Raw genomic sequence first — 18,746 nt, 5'->3', positions numbered from 1 at the left:
AACGATTCATTGAGAAGCATTGGTTGTACATAGGACATAAATATTACAAATCTTGAAAAAAATTTTTTTCTTTTTGGTCCCAAAATGTTGATTTATAATTGGTCCGTGAAGAAAACAACAGCTTGGACATGAAGTTCAAGGTGTCCTAAAAAAAAGGGAACTAAACCAGGCCATTATGAACAATTATTTCTTTGAAATATAAAGGCAACATCAAAGGCATGCAAAATCAGACAAAAAGGCCCGGACCTTAATGGGTTACTGTTGTCATGTTTATCATCGCGGTGTGTGGTTTGAGCTGGTGTTCGGCCATTCCTTACTACGCGGCGAAACGTCCTACACAATGCTCAGGGCGCTTGCGCATGCATTCACACGCATGCGCACATCGATTAGGGGTGGCGATTACTCACTATTTTTGTTTTTATTTAGTTATTTAGAACCTTTTCACAGCCTCAAAGATACTTTTTGCATGTATTACCCTCTCATACTTTTAACCATTGTGCTTTTTTGTGTTAGCTTTGAAGCAGTTGACCACATTAGTCACGTAGCGTGTTTAAACCGTCCTTATTTGATATAACTACATTTAAGTATTTTCTGCAGGCATTTTTTTAGTACCTTATTCCTGTATGCATCTAAACAAAACAAGTTTAGAGCGCACGGTAGTACTTTAGGTGTCAAATTCGACTAATGTAGAACGTTTCGCCGATGTAGGATATTTTGGCAGAACACAGGTGTTGTGCCGAAAAATAGCCGCCCCGCGTGAAATGTCCCCCCTGATGGGAATGCTTATTTATAACGCTTTATTGAGCGTTTATTTTATATGATTTATTTTTTAATTTATTTTATTATTGAGCGCCCACATGCCACTCGTACAAACAGCTTTTTTTTTTTTACCAATCGATGGACATGGAAACGATTTTCTTGTACCGTGAATATGTATTATTTTACTCTGCTTGAACTGATAAATGTCATACCTGTGTGATTGTCATTGAGATATGGTCGTGAAAACCTGTAGACGAATACATTTCTGTTCAAAGATGGTTATCTGGCCCAGTTCACGATTTGTTACTAAAATACAGTACTAGTATATTGTGTAATTTATTCATTTAAAACTGATTTTACAGTCGTAAATCCATTACTGTAATACGTCCATGAACTCATTTGATGTTTTCACCTCAATAAAGCGTTACAAATAAGAGTTCCCGTCAGGGGCGGCTATTTTTCGGCACAACACCGGGACGCTCATAAATTTAAAGTTGACATTCACTTGATTCTGGGGTATTTCCTGCCTCAAAATGGGACATAATTGCTATTGTTGTTATCAGTAATGATATTATCTTGAATGGACTTGTTGCTGATATGTTTTCTTCTAAATGCTATGTTGTTACCTCATTGTAAAATATGAGCATAAGGATTGCACTTTGTGGAACTATGGGTCTTCAGTGCCACATGTTATCTAATATTATGTAAACACATCTCGCATTGATTTAGAACGAAAAGTGGCTTTAGCCCTTAACACTCCGTTTTTGGTGCAAAAACACGACTGACAGTAAGTTTTGGCTAAAACAAAGGAAGTACATGCATGTTGTGTGAGCTCAAAAGCGCGTTTAAGCAAGTGAACGGCGGTTAAAGTTACGATTGAACCGAACAGTACGGCTTCAGTTGAGTTGCAACGCAAGCTAACTTAGCCACGGTAGCATCCGCTATCTTTTCCTCTAGCCGGGAACAAGCGGCCTTCAGTCGGACTCGCAAATCGACGACAGGCGTCGTCTCGTCATCTGCCACCGGCAGCGATTCGAGAAACATGAGTAGAAGGAGGAAACATCATACCTGGATTCGTTTCTTGTGCCTCCTGCGCTCCGCCATGATCCTACACAGATCAGCTCAGCTTCTCTCGACGGAGATCGCGCGTCCGTGTATCGCGAGACGTCGAACGAGAACGCTAGGGGCGGTTTGAACAGGAAACCTTACAGTCGATGGAATTTCGTGTTGTGTATGGAGGTAGATTTAACGATGACAATGAAATAAATAAATAAATGCGAGAGAAAAGCGCGTTTATTTATTTATTGATATTTAAATTAATGTTTATATTTATTTCTGCATTTTTTTCCCACATATATTTTTTCATTTATAATATTTTATTGTATTTTTCTTTTCATATTCGGTTTTATTTTATCTTTATTTATGACTTTATTTCCATATTTATTTTTGTATTTTTTTTTAAAACTTTGAATCTGATTTATTTTTGTATTCATAGCCATTTTTATTTTCACTGTTATTTTATTTTTAATTTTGTTAGCTCCATAGATTTGTCTTAATTATTCAATAATAATAAAAAAAAAAGAGTTGCTTCAAAAAAAGGTTGCTTCAATAAAAATATAAATTTTCAATAAAAAAATTCACTTCAATCAAAAAAATAAAAAAGTTTTCAAATGCTTTTTTTGAGTCTCAAATTTATTTTTGTATTCAATTTTTTTTTTTTTTTAAGTGACTTTTGATTGAAAATACATATTTTGACTGAAGCAACTCTTTTTTGATTGAAGCAACGTTTTTTGATGGAATAATAAAGACATAAACCTACTTCCATATTTGTATGCCAAAATTATTATTTTTTTAATTTCATAATTGTTAAAGTAAATTTGATGCGTATAAAAAACATGCGCAGATTAGTCAGCTTTTAATGATTCATATGTTATGATTTGTAATTTTTAAACAACTGAACTAATTAAGCATAAACAGCATAATGCCAAAATTAGATTAGATTAATTTTAGATTAGATTAATTATAATTAGAGTATTATTTACATAGTTCTTGTAGCAGATTTTTGGGAGTATGTGCAAAATCCAATACAGCATAATGTAAAATGATTATGAATTAAAACAGAACAAAATCTAAAATATTAAATGTAAACACTTGAGTATTTGTTAGTTTTTATTATTACTAATCCTCCAGTTTTGTCTTGTTCAATAATGACAATAAATCTTGATTTGAGTTTACTAATGTGAGCATGAACTTCCAATATAAAAAAAAACTTAACCTTTATTTATAATTCATTTAAACCATTTTAAAAAAGTTTGACAAATTTCAGTAATATTGCAAAAATAAATACATACATAAATCTATCTAACAGGTAATTTTTTCCACTTTTCTCATTTGTTTCACCATGTTATTGTAATGCATACCTCTGTAACGGCAACATAGAAACACACATTTTTTTCTCCAGCGAACATACTGTTTGTCGGTGTGTACAGGAACGCTAATTGTGATTATGTACTTTTCCACATGACGCAAATTAATCTTCAACCAAACACTGCTAGTGGTAAGTGCTGCTGTTTTGGTTAGCCATAAGAGTTCAAATGGGCTCAACGGATAACTCTTTAGAATGAGAGGAGTTGTTGTCCGGCTCGCAGAGGTTCTCAATGGGTTTGAGGGCATCGACGGCCTCCCGGGGGCTCGACGCCATCATCATAATCTCGTCGCTGTTGCAGTTCACCGGAGAGCCCATCTCTGATGAATGGTCTCCTGGTTTGTCGGGGGCGGCCTGTAGTGGGCCAGCGGGGAGCGGAAGGTTCACCATGTACAGCATGCCGCCCATGCGCCTGGACACCTATGGAGGGACGGATACAATATTTTTAGTAGACAGCAAAACTAATACATTTTTATTTTACACAATTCACACACAATCCGGGAAAAAAAGAAAGCAATCATCACTTAGGCTTAATACATTCATTAAGAAAAGTACAACTACTCTCTGCCTCGACTTTGCAACGCATAAACTTTTTGTTATCCCAAATGCAAATAGGCAGGTCCTCATTTTAACCCATGAAATGACTCATAAGAAAGTGGAATTTTCCAAGCAGCTATGTTATGTTCTTTACTTTCACCTTGCACCTGATAGCTGCGTGCTGCACGCTTATCTTATCCAAAGAAAGAAAGAAGACAATCCAATGTAGAAGTGTATATATCAAGTAAAATGAACAAGTACAGTGGGGCAAATAAGTATTTAGTCAACCACTAATTGTGCAAGTTCTCCTACTTGAAAACATTAGAGAAGCCTGTAATTGTCAACATGGGTAAACCTCAACCATGAGAGACAGGATGTGGGGAAAAAAAAAAAAACAGAAAATCACATTGTTTGATTTTTAAATAATTTATTTTTAGATTAGAGTGGAAAATAAGTATTTGGTCACCTACAAACAAGCAAGATTTCTGGCTGTCAAAGAGGTCAAACTTCTTCTAACGGTGTCTAACGAGGCTCCACCCGTTACCTGTATTAATGGCACCTGTTTTAACTTGTTATCGGTATAAAAGACACCTGTCCACAAGCTCAGTCAGTCACACTCCCAACTCCACAATGGGCAAGATCAAAGAGCTGTCGAAGGACACCAGAGACAAAATTGTAGACCTGCACCAGGCTGGGAAGACTGAATCTGCTATAGGTAAAACGCTTGGTGTAAAGAAATCAACTGTGGGAGCAATTATTAGAAAATGGAAGACATACAAGACCACTGATAATCTCCCTCGATCTGGGGCTCCATGCAAGATCTCAACCCGTGGCGTCAAAATGATAACAAGAACGGTGAGCAAAAATCCCAGAACCACACGGGGGGACCTAGTGAATGACCTAAAGAGAGCTGGGACCACATTAACAAAGGTTACTATTAGTAACACAATGCGCCGCCAGGGACTCAAATCCTGCACTGCCAGACGTGTCCCCCTGCTGAAGAAAGTACACGCCCAGGCCTGTCTGTGGTTCCCTAGAGAGCATTTGGATGATCCGGAAGAGGACTGGGAGAATGTGTTATGGTCAGATGAAACCAAAATAGAACATTTTGGTAGAAACACTGGTTTTCGTGTTTGGAGGAGAAAGAATACTGACTTTCATCCGAAGAACACCATACCCACTTTGAAGCATGGGGGTGCAAACATTATGCTTTGGGGCTGTTTTTCTGCAAAGGGACCAGGACGACTGATCTGTGTATAGGAAAGAATGAATGGGGCCATGTATCGAGAGATTTGAGTGAAAATCTCCTTCCATCAGCAAGGGCATTGAAGATGAGACGCGGCTGGGTCTTTCAGCATGACAATGATCCCAAACACACAGCCAGGGCAACAAAGGAGTGGCTTCGTAAGAAGCATTTCAAGGTCCTGGAGTGGCCTAGCCAGTCTCCACATCTCAACCCCATAGAAAATCTGTGGAGGGAGTTGAACGTCCGTGTTGCCCAACGACAGCCCCAAAACATCACTGCTCTAGAGGAGATCTGCATGGAAGAATGGGCCAAAATACCACCAACGGTGTGTGAAAAGCTTGTGAAGTTACAGAAAACGTTTGGCCTCCGTTATTGCCAACAAAGGGTACATTACAAAGTATTGAGATGAACTTTTGGTATTGACCAAATACTTATTTTCCACCATGATTTGCAAATAAATTCTTTAAAAATCAAACAATGTGATTTTCTGTATTTTTTTCCACATTCTGTTTACCCATGTTGACAATTACAGGCTTCTCTAATATTTTCAAGTGGAAGAACTTGCACAGAGGTTGACTAAATGCTTACGTATTTGCCCCAATGTATATGGGAAATAAATATGTCTACAGCAACTACATAGGATTATACAACATTTACCTGTGAGCGAATCTTCAGAGCAGGCCCCAGCTTCAGTCCCAGTGTGTCCAGCAAATGTTCTTCTGAAAGTAGGGGCAGCGTCTCGCCATCAATCATGTGGTCTTTGAACGTCTGCATGGTGAAATGTAGTGGTTTTTAATTGTAAAAATGACAATATTGAAGCAAAAAGTTAACAATTCAAAGTGAAACACCCACCTGAGCATACTCTGAACATGTTGGGATGTTATTGATAAAGTTGTAAACATCGTTGACACTCCACTTCCTAATGTCCTCTGACACCTCATCACTGTTTAGGAAGAGATTTGGCGGACCTGCAGAATTCACAATTTTAGTCACAAGACTCACAAAATTATGGCACCAAAAATGGTTAGCTTATTAGCATATTTAAAACATAGGCCTATAACTTAACATATATTCTAACATTTTGAGAATATAATTTTTTTTGCAAATAGATTGATATTTTTATGACAAATGCTAAGCAGTAAGGCAGGATGATGCAGCAGTGGTTAGAGTTTTTGGTATTTATGCATTAATCTCAATTTGGCAAAAATATGACTTAGGCAAATATGCTGTTAGGCTAACGATATAAAATTCCTGGGGGGAAATGTAAGTCAAGGCCACAATATTGATATAAAATTGTAACAAAATCCTCATTTGTAGACACGAAGTACGTATAAAATGAGCTTGAACTATGATTGCCAGGTAAAGTAATACAAATTAATGACGAAAATAAAGTATAATGTGCAGAAATTTATCATTTTGAGCTTACCACAATTTTCGGGCTATAAATAAAATATATAATTATTATTATTATCATTATTATTATTATTATTATTATAAGCCGCAGTTTTTTTCCCTCATTTTGAATCTTGCGGCTTATAGTCCAGTGTGGCTTATTTGTTGATTTATTTGGGTTAAGGTGTAACACTTTATTTGACAGCGTCGTCATAAGACCGCCGTAAGACCGTCATAATTATGAAATTACACTATCGCGGGCATTAATGAATGCTTATGACGGTTGTCATTTAGTGTCATCTGACAAATTATGTCACTATATCCATTTATTTCCGGCTTGGATCTTTTACATCCATTCAAAAGTGAGATAATTTGCCGGATGACACAAAATGACATCTGTTTTAAGCATTTACTCATGCTGATGGCAGTGTCATGTCATAGTTATGATGGTCTTATGGCGCTACTGTCAAATGAAGTATTACCAAACACCATAACTAGCAATTAATGAAACAACTAGAACAGTAACTGAAGAAATAATTAGCACAGAACACGAATTTTGATTGTAGTTCACATCTGTAGCGCTGCATTGCATGCTAGGAGGCATGTTGGACGACAACAGTGTTGACAGCAGGTGGCAGCAGAGGTTGACTGTCTACCCCAAGGGAGCAGTGGTGGCCAAATAAAGCTTCTTGAATCAATGAAGCTTTGCAGTCAATTGGTTCGAAGCTTCTTGGTGGTTCATTTGGCCTTATGACAGTCTTATGTTGCTGCTGTCAAATAAAGTGTTACCGGTTAATATCTTTTGATGTAAATATCCCATGATACAGTGAGAACAGCAGCGGCTTGTATTCCAGTACGGCTTATCTGTGAAAAATTGCAGTTTTCCTGTCAAATTTGGTGAGTGGAGGCTTATAGTCAGGTGCGCCTTATAGTCCGAAAATTAAGTATATTATATATCTGTACTGTAACCAAGTTTTTTAGATGCTTCTTCCAAAATAGAGCAAGAATTGTTTTCAAACTCACCAGGTGGTAGGAAACCATTCCCAGCAACGGGGAACATGTAAGGCATGCCTCCTGAGGGGTACATGAACTTCTCTTGGAAGGGGGCGCACTGGCTAGGAACGTCCTTGTCATTGCTTCCACTGTTGCTGGTGTCTGCGCATTGGTCCGGAGCGCCACTTTTATGGAGGCCCGTCTCGCCCTCCTTGTAGCTCTTCCTTCCTCCCCCAATTGCTTCAGAATCAGCTTTTACCGGGTTATGCATCTTGCCGGTTGCGCTCTCCTCCCCTACGTCTGACTTCACTTCCAACTCCTTCTCCTCCCCGCCGGACGCACCTCCTGGACTCCTCTCCACACTTTTGTCCTCTGCCAAGCACTTGACGTGGCCGGCGGGATGGTCTGCGCTCTTGTGGGCCGCGGGACGCCTGCCCACCCGCCGGCCTCGCTCTCTGTGCAGTGTGCCGATGGGGGGGTAGGGGCTTGCCGACATGAGGATGCTGTTGGAGTGGAGGTCGTCCAATGTGGGGCGGTGGACGAAGACGTCGTGGCCATCGGGCATGCGTTGGCGACCTCTGAAGGCCAAGGGGTTGGAAGGGTAGGACATAGGGTTCTCCATGGCCATTAGACCCTTTTGTTGGGCGTTCTCCAGTTCTTTCTGATGCAGGATGGCATTCATCTCCATTCTGAACACAAGAAAAAGAAGGTACCTTTTGGTAAGATCTATACAGTTACAGGACGCCTTCTGACCATGGAAGCCCAACGCGCGCGTCATACAGCTGACTGAGCAAGATTGACGCTGACAAGCAGGTGATTGGCAAGACATCTACAAGCCCACGTCTGCACCACCAAATCCTGCAATCAGCTCTTCTGGACAGTCCAAAACAAAGGAAAATCTGATACGGAGGAACCTGCGACCGAGAAAAATACTCAGCACTCACTTGGCGCTGAGGATGGCAAAATCCTTAACCAGTGTTGTTAATTTTACTTTAAAAAAGTAATCAATTACAGTTACAAATTACTTCTCCCAAAAAGTAATTGCGTTAGTAACTCAGTTACCTGAATTTAAGAGTAATTAGTTACTTGGCAAAGTAACTAGTGATAATTTTCAGGTTTTATTTTTTTTTTTCAAAGGAAAAAAAAAAAGGTCACACAATGTGAAGTTTAAAGGGTTTTTGGGACAATTGGCCTTAGCCCAATTCTTTACCCTCCACTTAACTAGACACAAGAGTATTGCGATAACTCGATAGTAACCTTTGCTATGTGTGTGGAAGTCATTTAAAGTTGTGAATCAACCGTTAAAGTTGTTAAAATTGCTCCCGCTATTGCATTAGTTCCCTTCTGTCTACTTTCAACATGTGTAAGTTTTAAAATTGTTTCATCATTTAAAGATAGATTTAAGTCAAGATTTTGCCGATTTAGGACCATTTTAGATTTTTTAAAAAATACAATAAAAAAGTAGGTTCGCTAGGAAGGCTCTCTACAACAGAGCCTTCCTGAGAGGTCTACTGCTTTAAGATGGCCGCTGTTTACTAACGCATGTAGTCCTTAAAACATGTTGCCAATGCAGACGTGTCTATCATTTGCATCTAGTTCTGTAATATGTGATATCTACCGTATCATGTGGGCGTAGTTTGTAGGCTACAGTCAGGTATTATTGGAGCCACCTAGCATCGCGTTTGCAACGGCGTTTTCCTCACTCTTGTTGTGCTCTCTCGTCTCCGTGAGTCCGTCTCTCTGACTTTTTTTATTCAACCAACTTAGTAACGCAAAGTAACGCACGCCTTTCCCGTCTCAGTAACGGTAACGGCGTTGCCAAGATGAGAAAAGTAATTAATTAGATTACTCACTACTGAAAAAAATAACGCCGTTAGTAACGCCGTTATTAACAACACTGTCCTTAACTCTCGTTGCTCTGACAATTGTAACGCCCGAATCCTCCTGTCCAATCCACAACAGACAATAATCCTGAACAGCGCCCAAACACACCCTTTTCTGGACCACAGCCCGCCTCACCAGAGTCTTTAAAAGACTGAATGTTTAACTAACCGTTGTCATTTTTCTCGGGATCTTTTGTTGACTTTTGATATGGTGACCCTGGATCCATTTTGCCTCCTCACCTGGGTCGCTCTGTGCTGTATGATTGCTGCCAACTTGCAATGAATTGTCAACTTGTGTTTCTAAGCCTTTTTCCAGCTTTTAAAATGGAGTCAGTACAAGGGGTGAAAGTGGGCGGGAACGGTCAGGAACGCAGTTCCGGTATAAGATTCAGGGCCGGAACGCTGTTCCGGTATACGGTGCTTTGATTCCAAAAATATGACGGCAACTGTCAAAACACTATGTAAAAATAAATAAATAAATAAATGCTAAGCTGTCACACATGCATTTCAGCTCCGAGAAGAAAACAATCTACCAACATCCGATTTACATACACAAGTATTAACAACGAGCATAATAAAGTGCTTGTGTAGGGTAATCCGTTTCCACCGATATTTATTATTTATTTTATTCCATGGACGGCATGGAGGTTTCCCCAGCTGCTGCAGTTATCGGAGTCTGACGGTGACAAGTCACGTCAATGTGCGAATGCACGCAGCAAAGCAAAACACCTGGACTCATTTATCCGTTCAATTGGCTGACATACTGACATGTGATCACCAGAGATAGTTAGCTCTGATTGGTTCAAATGTGCATGTTTTCTGAAACAGCAAAAAAAAGGCAATGCAACAGAAAATTGATCAAATCTTTAAGAGCAAGGAAAGAGTTAAGGTGGCTTATTTATCATATTTAGTTTTATTTGCTCTGATGGGGAGGTACAGAACATTTTAGTTGTCAATGTGCACTTTGGACTTATATTTGTTCATTTATGTTAGACTACTTATTCATTTCCTTATGATTTAAAAAGTCAATGTTGGCACGATCTTCAAAATATATTCCATTTCACTCTGCATAATATAAGTTGTAATATTTATTTTTTCTGAATGTATGTTACTGATATCTTTATTATTAAAAAACACAAAAAGTAAATGTTTACATTATCTTCAATTTTAATATACATCCTATGTTCTTAAGTAGTTAAAATTTGAGATTTGGCATTTAGTATATGAGGAAATGAGGGAAAATAAAAATTAGGAGATGGAGGTTGGGGTTATAGCTGTTTGTGTTTTATTTTGCAAATCATTGAAAGAATACAATTTTGAATGAAAGTCAGTTTTTGTATGTGTTATAGAAATAACTGACCAAAACAGTTTTCTTTGCATTTCACTCTGCCCCCCCCAAAAAAACAACAACAACAAAACAAACAAACATTTCTGTCTCTGTAGGGACCTTCACGTCGGGGAGTTCCGACAAGAAATTCTAACTACTTTCACCCCTGGTTAAGACTAAGGTGAACGCGCGGAGTTTGGCCTTTTGGCCGGGGTTCTGCCATCCGGGGTTGTTGGAATTGTGCTACTGCGGTTCCTGCGGTTTGGCTGGCATGATTCCGGCAATCTAGCTAAATGGTCAAATTCCTTCAGTGCACGAGACACGTCACCTAGGAGTCGTTAAAGATGCCCAAGCCACCTCAACTGGCAATTCTCAATTTTAAGTTTTATTCAAATTCAACTACTAGTACTACCGCAGTGACCCAGATCTCAAATAACTCAATTTCTGAATCAAGGACCCTCCGATCTCAATCTGTTTCTAATTGGCTGACCATGAACGTACCTCGCCATGTTTTGCTTGTGAATTAGTTCTTGTCGTCGGGCAACTGTTTCCATGGGCTCTGAGGCTAGGAAACCATAGCCAGCTGAGGAGAAGAAACACTCTTAAGTTTTAAGAATGACACAACGAACTGGATTGAAATTGAAAGTGTTTTTACCTGCTCCTGGAAAGCTCCTTCCTGGAAGGACACCAGCATGTGGCGCCAGAGGGGGGCCCAAGTGAGGTCCCATGTGCATCTGCCTGCCGTCAGGAGCTACCATCTCAGTTGGAGGGACCAACTCCCTTAGAGAGACGCCAGGATCACTTTTAATACTTTTGTAGGCAGGTAATGTCATCAAAATATTAGGGACATATTCCCAAACCTTTCCATGAATCGCGGTTCAAATGGTGTTGGCACTCCCTGTAACCTCTGCTGGCCCTGTGCGAGAATCTGTGGCGCCATGGCCATCTGGTTCCTCATGATCATCTCCTGTCTCTGCCTTAACTCTGCTACACACACAAGATATACATTAGGTCACCGGGATGCCAAATAAAATCAGATGCACTTTATTCCTTCAGTTCTTACCGTTTGCCGACATTCCGTTGACGAGGCGGTACCAGTGCTTCTCGTCCAAAGCGCCCTGCTCTCCCAGCGCCGTCATCTTCCTCAGCTGTTCCCTGGGGGTCATTATAAGTGCCTCTGGCCACCACGGGGATGCTAGACAAAACAGAAAAGAAAAAAAGAGGATGGAAAATTTGGAACAAAGTGTGCCAAAGCCCATTATGGTGGATATACTGTACTTAGTTTATACAGTATTCAGACAATGTACCTTTATATGAAAATGAAATCTTAGTTGGGGTTTAAATGTAAATACTGTACTGCAGTTTTTGATACAAACCACTGAGAGGCAGCAGTGAGACGTTGAAAATTATGCAAAACATGACTGCTGGCTGAAGCGCTGGTCAGAAATAAAACCATATGTTTGCATTCATTCATACATAAAACAACTTGGGGGAAAAATAGAAAAAACGTAATCATTAGTATTTCTATTATATTTTATTCAGAAACAGTTATAATTTTTTCATTCCACTAATTTTACATCAACTCTTAAAAAAGTCAAATATTTATTAATTGTATGAAAGTATGAGAATGTTATTTTTATTTATTTTGACTTACACTGCTGGCCAAAAGTATTGGCACCCCTGCAATTCTGTCAGATAATGCTCAATTTCTCCCAGAAAATGATTGCAATGACAAATGCTTTGATATTAATATCTTCATTTATTTTGTTTGCAATGAAAAAACACAAAAGAGAACGTAAAAAAAAATAAAAGGTGATGGTGGATAAAGAACCTCGACTAACATCCAAACAAGTTCAAGCTGTCCTGTAGTCCGAGGGTACAACAGTGTCCACCTGTACCATCCGTCGGCGTCTGAATGAAAATGTACTCTATGGTAGGATACCCAGGAAGACCCCACTTCTCACCCAGAGACATAAATAACCAGGTTGGAATTTGCCAATACTTACCTGAGAAAGCCAAAAACGTTTTGGAAGAATGTTCTCTGGTCAAATGAGACAAAAGGAGAGCTTTTTGGGAAAAAGGCATCAACAAAGAGTTCGCAGGAAAAAAAATCGAGGCCTTCAAAGAAAAGAACATGGTCCCCACAGTCAAACATGGCGGAGGTTCCCTGATGTTTTGGGGTTGCTTTGCTAACTCTGGCACTGGACTGCTTGACTGTGTGCATGGCATTATGAAGTCTGAAGACTACCAACAAATTTTGCAGCATAATGTAGGGCCCAACTTGAGAAAGCTGGGTCCCCCTCAGAGGCCATGGGTCTTCCAGCAGGACAATGACCCAAAACACACTTCAAAAAGCACTAGAAAATGTTTTGAGAAAAAAGCACTGGAGACTTCTAAAGTGGCCAGCAATGAGTCCAGACCTGAATCCCATAGAACACCTGTGGAGAGATCTGAAAATGGCAGTTTGGAGAAGGCACCCTTCAAATCTCAGAGACCTGGAGCAGTTGGCTAAAGAAGAATGGTCTATAATTCCAGCAGAGTATTGTAAGAAACTCATTGATGGATACCGTAAGCGGTTGTTCAAACTTATTTCGTCTAAACTTTGTGCTTCCAAGTATTAGGCTGAGTGTGCCAATACTTTTGTCCGGCCCATTTTTGAAGTTTTGTGTAAAATTATAATGATTTAATTTCTTTGTCATTCTCTTTTGTGTTTTTTCACTGCAAGCAAAATAAATGATGCTAAATAATAATAAAAGATAAATTGCAATTATTTTCTGGTAGAAATTGAGCATTATCTGACAGAATTGCAGGGGTGCCAATACTTTTGGCCAACAGTGTATATACACACACCTATAAAACAATATAAACATAAATAATATAATTAGAGAGCGACGGATTTGAGTTTTTCAGGACCGATACCAAATATTAGTAGTGACAGGGGCCGATAACCGATTTTTGGAGCCGATATTCATTTGCAGTAAAAGTGTAAAAATTGGCCTAAAAAATTAAATTAAGCAAACACTGAACTTCATTGATATGCCTAAAGCATGTTTATTGAATAAGGCCGATAAAAAAGAAGTGCCTGAATTTCCTAGACTCAGAAACATCTCTTATAAAGTTGAATAAAAGGTTAAATAAATACTCTCCAGAAAAAAAGTGTAGAACAAGAACAAGAAATAGATAAAATATGTTATCTTATCTTAATTTTGGCAAAATTCCACATTCATTTGGTAAAATATGTAAATCAAAGATCAAATTTTCATGTTTTTAGAAAAATCTTTTCTTTATATTAGGACGATTTAAGTTTCTTTGAGAACACCAAGGTTATAAGTACCAAGAGACTTTGCAAACAATACAGGCTGCGTTAAAAAAAAAAAAAAAAAAAACACTCTCGACCCTTTTAGATATTTTGTTATTATTATTTTTTGTAATTTTGTTAACTGTATGCGAATCGTTCAACATGCATTTGTTTATGTCCGGGATTAAAGTAGGCCAGAACGGTCAGGAACGCAGTTCCGGTATGAGATTGAGGGCCAGAACGCTGTTCCGGTACAGGGTGCTTTGATTCCAAAAATATGACGGCAACTGTCAATACGCTATGTAAAAAAAATATATATCCTGAACTGCCACACATGTATTTAATCTCCAAAAAGAAAACAATCTACCAACATCAGATTTACATACAAAAGTGTTAAGAACAAGCATAATAAAGTGCTTGTGTAGCGTAATCAGTTTCCACCAATATTTATTTTTTATTTCATTCCACGGACGGCATGGAGGTTTCCCCAGCTGCTGCAGTTATCTGAGTCTGACGATGATGAGTCACGTCAATATGCGAATGCACGCGGCAAAGCAAAACGCTTGGACTCATTTATCTGTTCAATTGGCTGACATACTGACATGTGATTAGCAGAGATAGCTCTGATTGGTTCATTGCTTGTTTTCTGGAACAGCAAAAAAAAAAAAAAAGTTTGTTGAATTGATGCGACATAAAACGGCAATGCAACAGAAAATGGATCAAATTATTTAAGAGCAAGGAAAGAGTTGAAGAGGCTTATTTATCATATTTAGTTTTATTTGCTCTGATTGGGAGATTCAGAACATCTTAGCTGTCAATGTGCACTTTGGACTTATATTTGTTCATTTATGTTAGGCTACTTATTCATTTGCTTATGATTTAAAAAAAGTCAAGTTTGCGTGATCTTCAAAATATATTCCATCTCACTCTGCAGTCTTTTGTACTTATTTTTCTGAATGTATTTTCCTTGTATCTTTATAATTAAAAAAAAAAGAAAAGTAAATGTTTACATTAACTTCAATTTTAATATACATCCTATGTTCTTAAGAAGTTGAAATTAAGATTTGGCATTTAGTATGTGAGGAAATGAGGGAAAATAAAAATTAGGAGATGGAGGTTGGGGTTATTGCTGTTTTTGTATTATTTTGCAAATCATTGAAAAAATACAATTTTGAACGAAAATCAGTTTTTGTTTGTGTTATTGAAACGACTGTGCCAAAACAGTTGTCTTTGCATTTCAGTAGTTTTAGGAGGTTTGAACCCCACAAAAAAATGAAAATAAATAAATAAATAAACAACGTTTCTGGCTCCGTGGCGTAGGGGAGTTCCGGCATGAAATTCTAGCCACTTTCACCCCTGGTTTATGTTGTGAATAAAGTAAAAAAATAAAAATAAAAAATAAAAAACTAATCAAAGAGCTATCCTGGTTCTGAAATATTACTGAATTTGTCCAGCAGGTTGCGCTGCGTCCCTTCTATCCAAAAACAAGCAGAAACATTCCATTTTTTCACTGTTTCACAGAACTTGAACATGACTTTCAATTTAAGACTTTTCTTACGTTCTGCCTTATGAACACAAAGTCAATAACAAATGATTTTAATCCTCAAAACATTATGAATATTTTAAATGTACAACAGGTTGAAGAAGTTTAAAAAGACACTCCTTTGAAGTTTAATATTTCAACAGCAGACTAGGGAATTTAAAAAAAAATCAGATATTGCAAAAGAAAGCCCTTTTCCCCCTTTTTTTCTTGAATTGGAAGTTTGTTGAGCAAAATGGGCCACACTAACAATTAATCCTGGAATCCCATTATGAAATACTGTTAACGACATAATCCAATAATCCAACACAAATGTGAACACTTGACTTCCTATTATGTTTACCTTTGCACATTTAGGGCTACATTATATCCAATATATTTACAGTCCTCTGCCCATAGCCTTGCGTATTATGTTCCCTATGAAAGCATCTTATCTGAGGTTTGTAATCCCCCCAATAGTCCTACAACAGTCTGGCAGCTACATCTGCTGACACCCCTCCCATCCAATGTCCACCTTCCCACCACCACCCTCTCCAACCCCCCCACACTTCCACCAGATCCTTTTAGCTAAGTCGTGGCTATACAGCACTTTAACGGGATGTGTCGGAGGTAATCCGCACGTTTAGCGTTTTACCCCCAGCAAACCTTGCTTGTAAGCATCCTGGACAATACACCCCAAGTGCTAAGCCTATTAGCCCCCATTAGCACCCAGGATGTCCTAAAAACACCTCAGGGATAAATATGGAGGGGTGGGGGGGTGCAATCGGTTTATGTGGTGCTATGTGGGCGCCATAACACTCCTGTGTCTCCTTTTTTGAGAGTGAGGGCATCTTCCAGGATTTATATCCCATGATCAATAATTTATTTTCATGTTCACACATTTCATGTGAGACGCTGTGAGGAGACACACTTCACTTATTTAAGTCTTATCGGATTATCTCGACTGTTAAACATTTGAATTGTGCTAATCCTTCCACATCGGTGTCATCAAAAAAGGGAAAAAAATCAATAAGAGTACGTACAAAAGAAAATTGGAAGTTTAACACATTCAGAGAATTTAATTATGCTTGTTTTAACAACAGTCTTGTTTGAAAGATAATATAAATAGTTTGAATGTTACTGTTAACTCATTCACTCCCAGCCATTTTCACTGGAGCAACCCCCTTCACTCCCGGCAATTTTACTGGATTTTGACTGATTTTGCAAGGCCCACAGAAAATTTTGTTCTATTGCTATATAAACATGGAACCCACCAAAAGAAAGAAAAAAAATAATTAGTTCTTATATTTTCCCATTTTTTAGAAATCAGCATTAGAAAATAGCTTAGTTTGAGCAATTTTCAAATTTCTGATGAAAAAACGGAGAAATTGAGCTTTTTGTAAAAGCATACATTTCAAACATAACTTTGACTTTAACACAGCTATTTTTTGCTTTTGTGACAACCCAAATATCTGAATAATGTTTTCCTTCTACAAAATAACATGAGAAACAAGACAAATAGAGCTTTTGATAGCTAAGTAACAATTTATTTACACATACAGTGGGGCAAATAAGCATTTAGTCAACCACCAATTGTGCAAGTTCTCCAACTTGAAAAGATTAGAGAGGCCTGTAATTGTCAACATGGGTAAACCTCAACCAAGAGAGACAGAATGTGGGGAAAAAAAAACTGAAAATCACATTGTTTGATTTTTAAAGAATTTATTTCCAAATTAGAGTGGAAAATAAGTATTTGGTTACCTACAAACAAGCAAGATTTCTGGCTGTCAAAGAGGTCGAACTTCTTCTAACGAGGCTCCACTCGTTACCTGTATTAATGGCACCTGTTTTAACTCATTATCGGTATAAAAGACACCTGTCCGCAACCTCAGTCAGTCACACTCCAAACTCCACTATGGCCAAGACCAAAGAGCTGTCGAAGGACACCAGAGACAAAATTGTAGACCTGCACCAGGCTGGGAAGACTGAATCTGCTATAGGTAAAACGCTTGGTGTAAAGAAATCAACTGTGGGAGCAATTATTAGAAAATGGAAGACATGCAAGACCACTGATAATCTCCCTCGATCTGGGGCTCCATGCAAGATCTCACCCGGTGGCGTCATAATGATAACATGAACGGTGAGCAAAAATCCCAGAACCACACGGGGGGACCTAGTGAATGACCTACAGAGAACTGGGACCACAGTAACAAAGGCTACTTACTATCAGTGGCACAATGCGCCGCCAGGGACTCAAATCCTGCACTGCCAGACGTGCCCCCCTGCTGAAGAAAGTACATGTCCAGGCCTGTCTTCGTTTTGCTAGACAGCATTTGGATGATCCAGAAGAGGACTGGGAGAATGTGTTATGGTCAGATGAAACCAAAATAGAACTTTTTGGTAGAAACACACTTTCTCGTATTTGGAGGAGAAAGAATACTGGATTGCATCTGAAGAACACCATACCCACTGTGAAGCAAGGGGGTGGAAACATCATGCTTTGGTGCTGTTTTTCTGCAAAGCGACCAGGACGACAGATCTGTGTAAAGGAAAGAATGAATGGAGCAATGTTTCGAGAGATTTTGAGTGAAAATCTCCTTCTATCAGCAAGGGCATTGAAGATGAGACGTGGCTGGGTCTTTCCGCATGACATTGATCCCAAACACACAGCCAGGGCAACAAAGGAGTGGCTTCGTAAGAAGCATTTCAAGGTCCTGGAGTGGCCTAGCCAGTCTCCAGATCTCAACCCCATAGAAAATCAGTGGAGGGAGTTGAAAGTCCGTGTTGCCTAACGACAGCCCCAAAACATCACTGCTCTAGAGGAGATCTGCATGGAGGAATGGGCCAAAATACCAGCAACAGTGTGTGAAAAGCTTGTGAAGAGTTACAGAAAACGTTTGGCCTCTGTTATTGCCAACAAAGGTTACATAACAAAGTATTGAGATGAACTTTTGGTATTGACCAAATACTTACTTTCCACCATGATTTGAAAATAAATTATTTAAAAATCAATGTGATTTTCTGTTTTTTTTTTCCACATTCTGGCTCTCATGGTTGAGGTTTAACCATGTTGACAATTACAGGCCTCTCTAATATTTTCAAGTGGGAGAACTTGCACAATTAGTGGTTGACCAAATACTTATTTGCCCCCCTGTACATTGTTACAATGCCCAAAGCGCTTTACATTAGCACACATTCTCATACTAATGGTGCTGCTGCCCTGCAAGGCGCTGCCAACCCATCGGGGGCAAATTAGGGTTCAGTGCCTTGCAAAAGGGCACTTCGACGGTGGGCAGTTGTAGCCGGGAATTAACCCGCGGACCCTCTCAGTACAACTCGAGCTACCAAGTGCGCCGATATACACTCA

General features: G+C 38.9%; 2 protein-coding genes across 7 annotated transcripts in view; both read right to left on the bottom strand.

The window, feature by feature from the left end:
• Window positions 1-2,022, bottom strand: part of sec62 (SEC62 homolog, preprotein translocation factor) — a 43,363-nt gene extending 41,341 nt beyond the window's left edge. For both annotated transcript variants that reach the window (XR_009066922.1, XM_057856858.1), the window contains exon 1: window positions 1,828-2,022. Coding sequence is in view for 1 of the 2 variants with exons in the window: in XM_057856858.1 (XP_057712841.1) it covers window positions 1,828-1,863 (36 nt within the window). In the remaining variant the exon portion in view is untranslated. The remainder of the gene's footprint in view (window positions 1-1,827) is intronic.
• A 903-nt stretch (window positions 2,023-2,925) lies between these two features.
• Window positions 2,926-18,746, bottom strand: part of samd7 (sterile alpha motif domain containing 7) — a 104,340-nt gene continuing 88,519 nt past the window's right edge. For 3 of the 5 annotated variants that reach the window (XM_057857963.1, XM_057857962.1, XM_057857961.1), the window contains 8 exons: window positions 11,626-11,757; window positions 11,423-11,549; window positions 11,218-11,342; window positions 11,064-11,145; window positions 7,383-8,041; window positions 5,820-5,935; window positions 5,625-5,735; window positions 2,926-3,604 (listed from right to left, as the gene is read on the bottom strand). In XM_057857963.1, the coding sequence (XP_057713946.1) occupies window positions 3,350-3,604; window positions 5,625-5,735; window positions 5,820-5,935; window positions 7,383-8,041; window positions 11,064-11,145; window positions 11,218-11,342; window positions 11,423-11,549; window positions 11,626-11,728 (1,578 nt within the window). In that variant the 5' untranslated portion in view covers window positions 11,729-11,757 and the 3' untranslated portion in view covers window positions 2,926-3,349. The remainder of the gene's footprint in view (window positions 3,605-5,624; window positions 5,736-5,819; window positions 5,936-7,382; window positions 8,042-11,063; window positions 11,146-11,217; window positions 11,343-11,422; window positions 11,550-11,625; window positions 11,758-18,746) is intronic. The other 2 variants (XM_057857965.1, XM_057857964.1) reach the window with 1 other exon arrangement.

This window comes from Corythoichthys intestinalis, chromosome 14, assembly GCF_030265065.1.
Source record: "Corythoichthys intestinalis isolate RoL2023-P3 chromosome 14, ASM3026506v1, whole genome shotgun sequence".
In the NCBI taxonomy this organism is placed as follows: Eukaryota; Metazoa; Chordata; class Actinopteri; order Syngnathiformes; family Syngnathidae; genus Corythoichthys; species Corythoichthys intestinalis.
The sequence above is the reverse complement of the archived record's forward strand: the minus strand, read 5'-3'. Positions and strand labels throughout refer to the sequence as shown.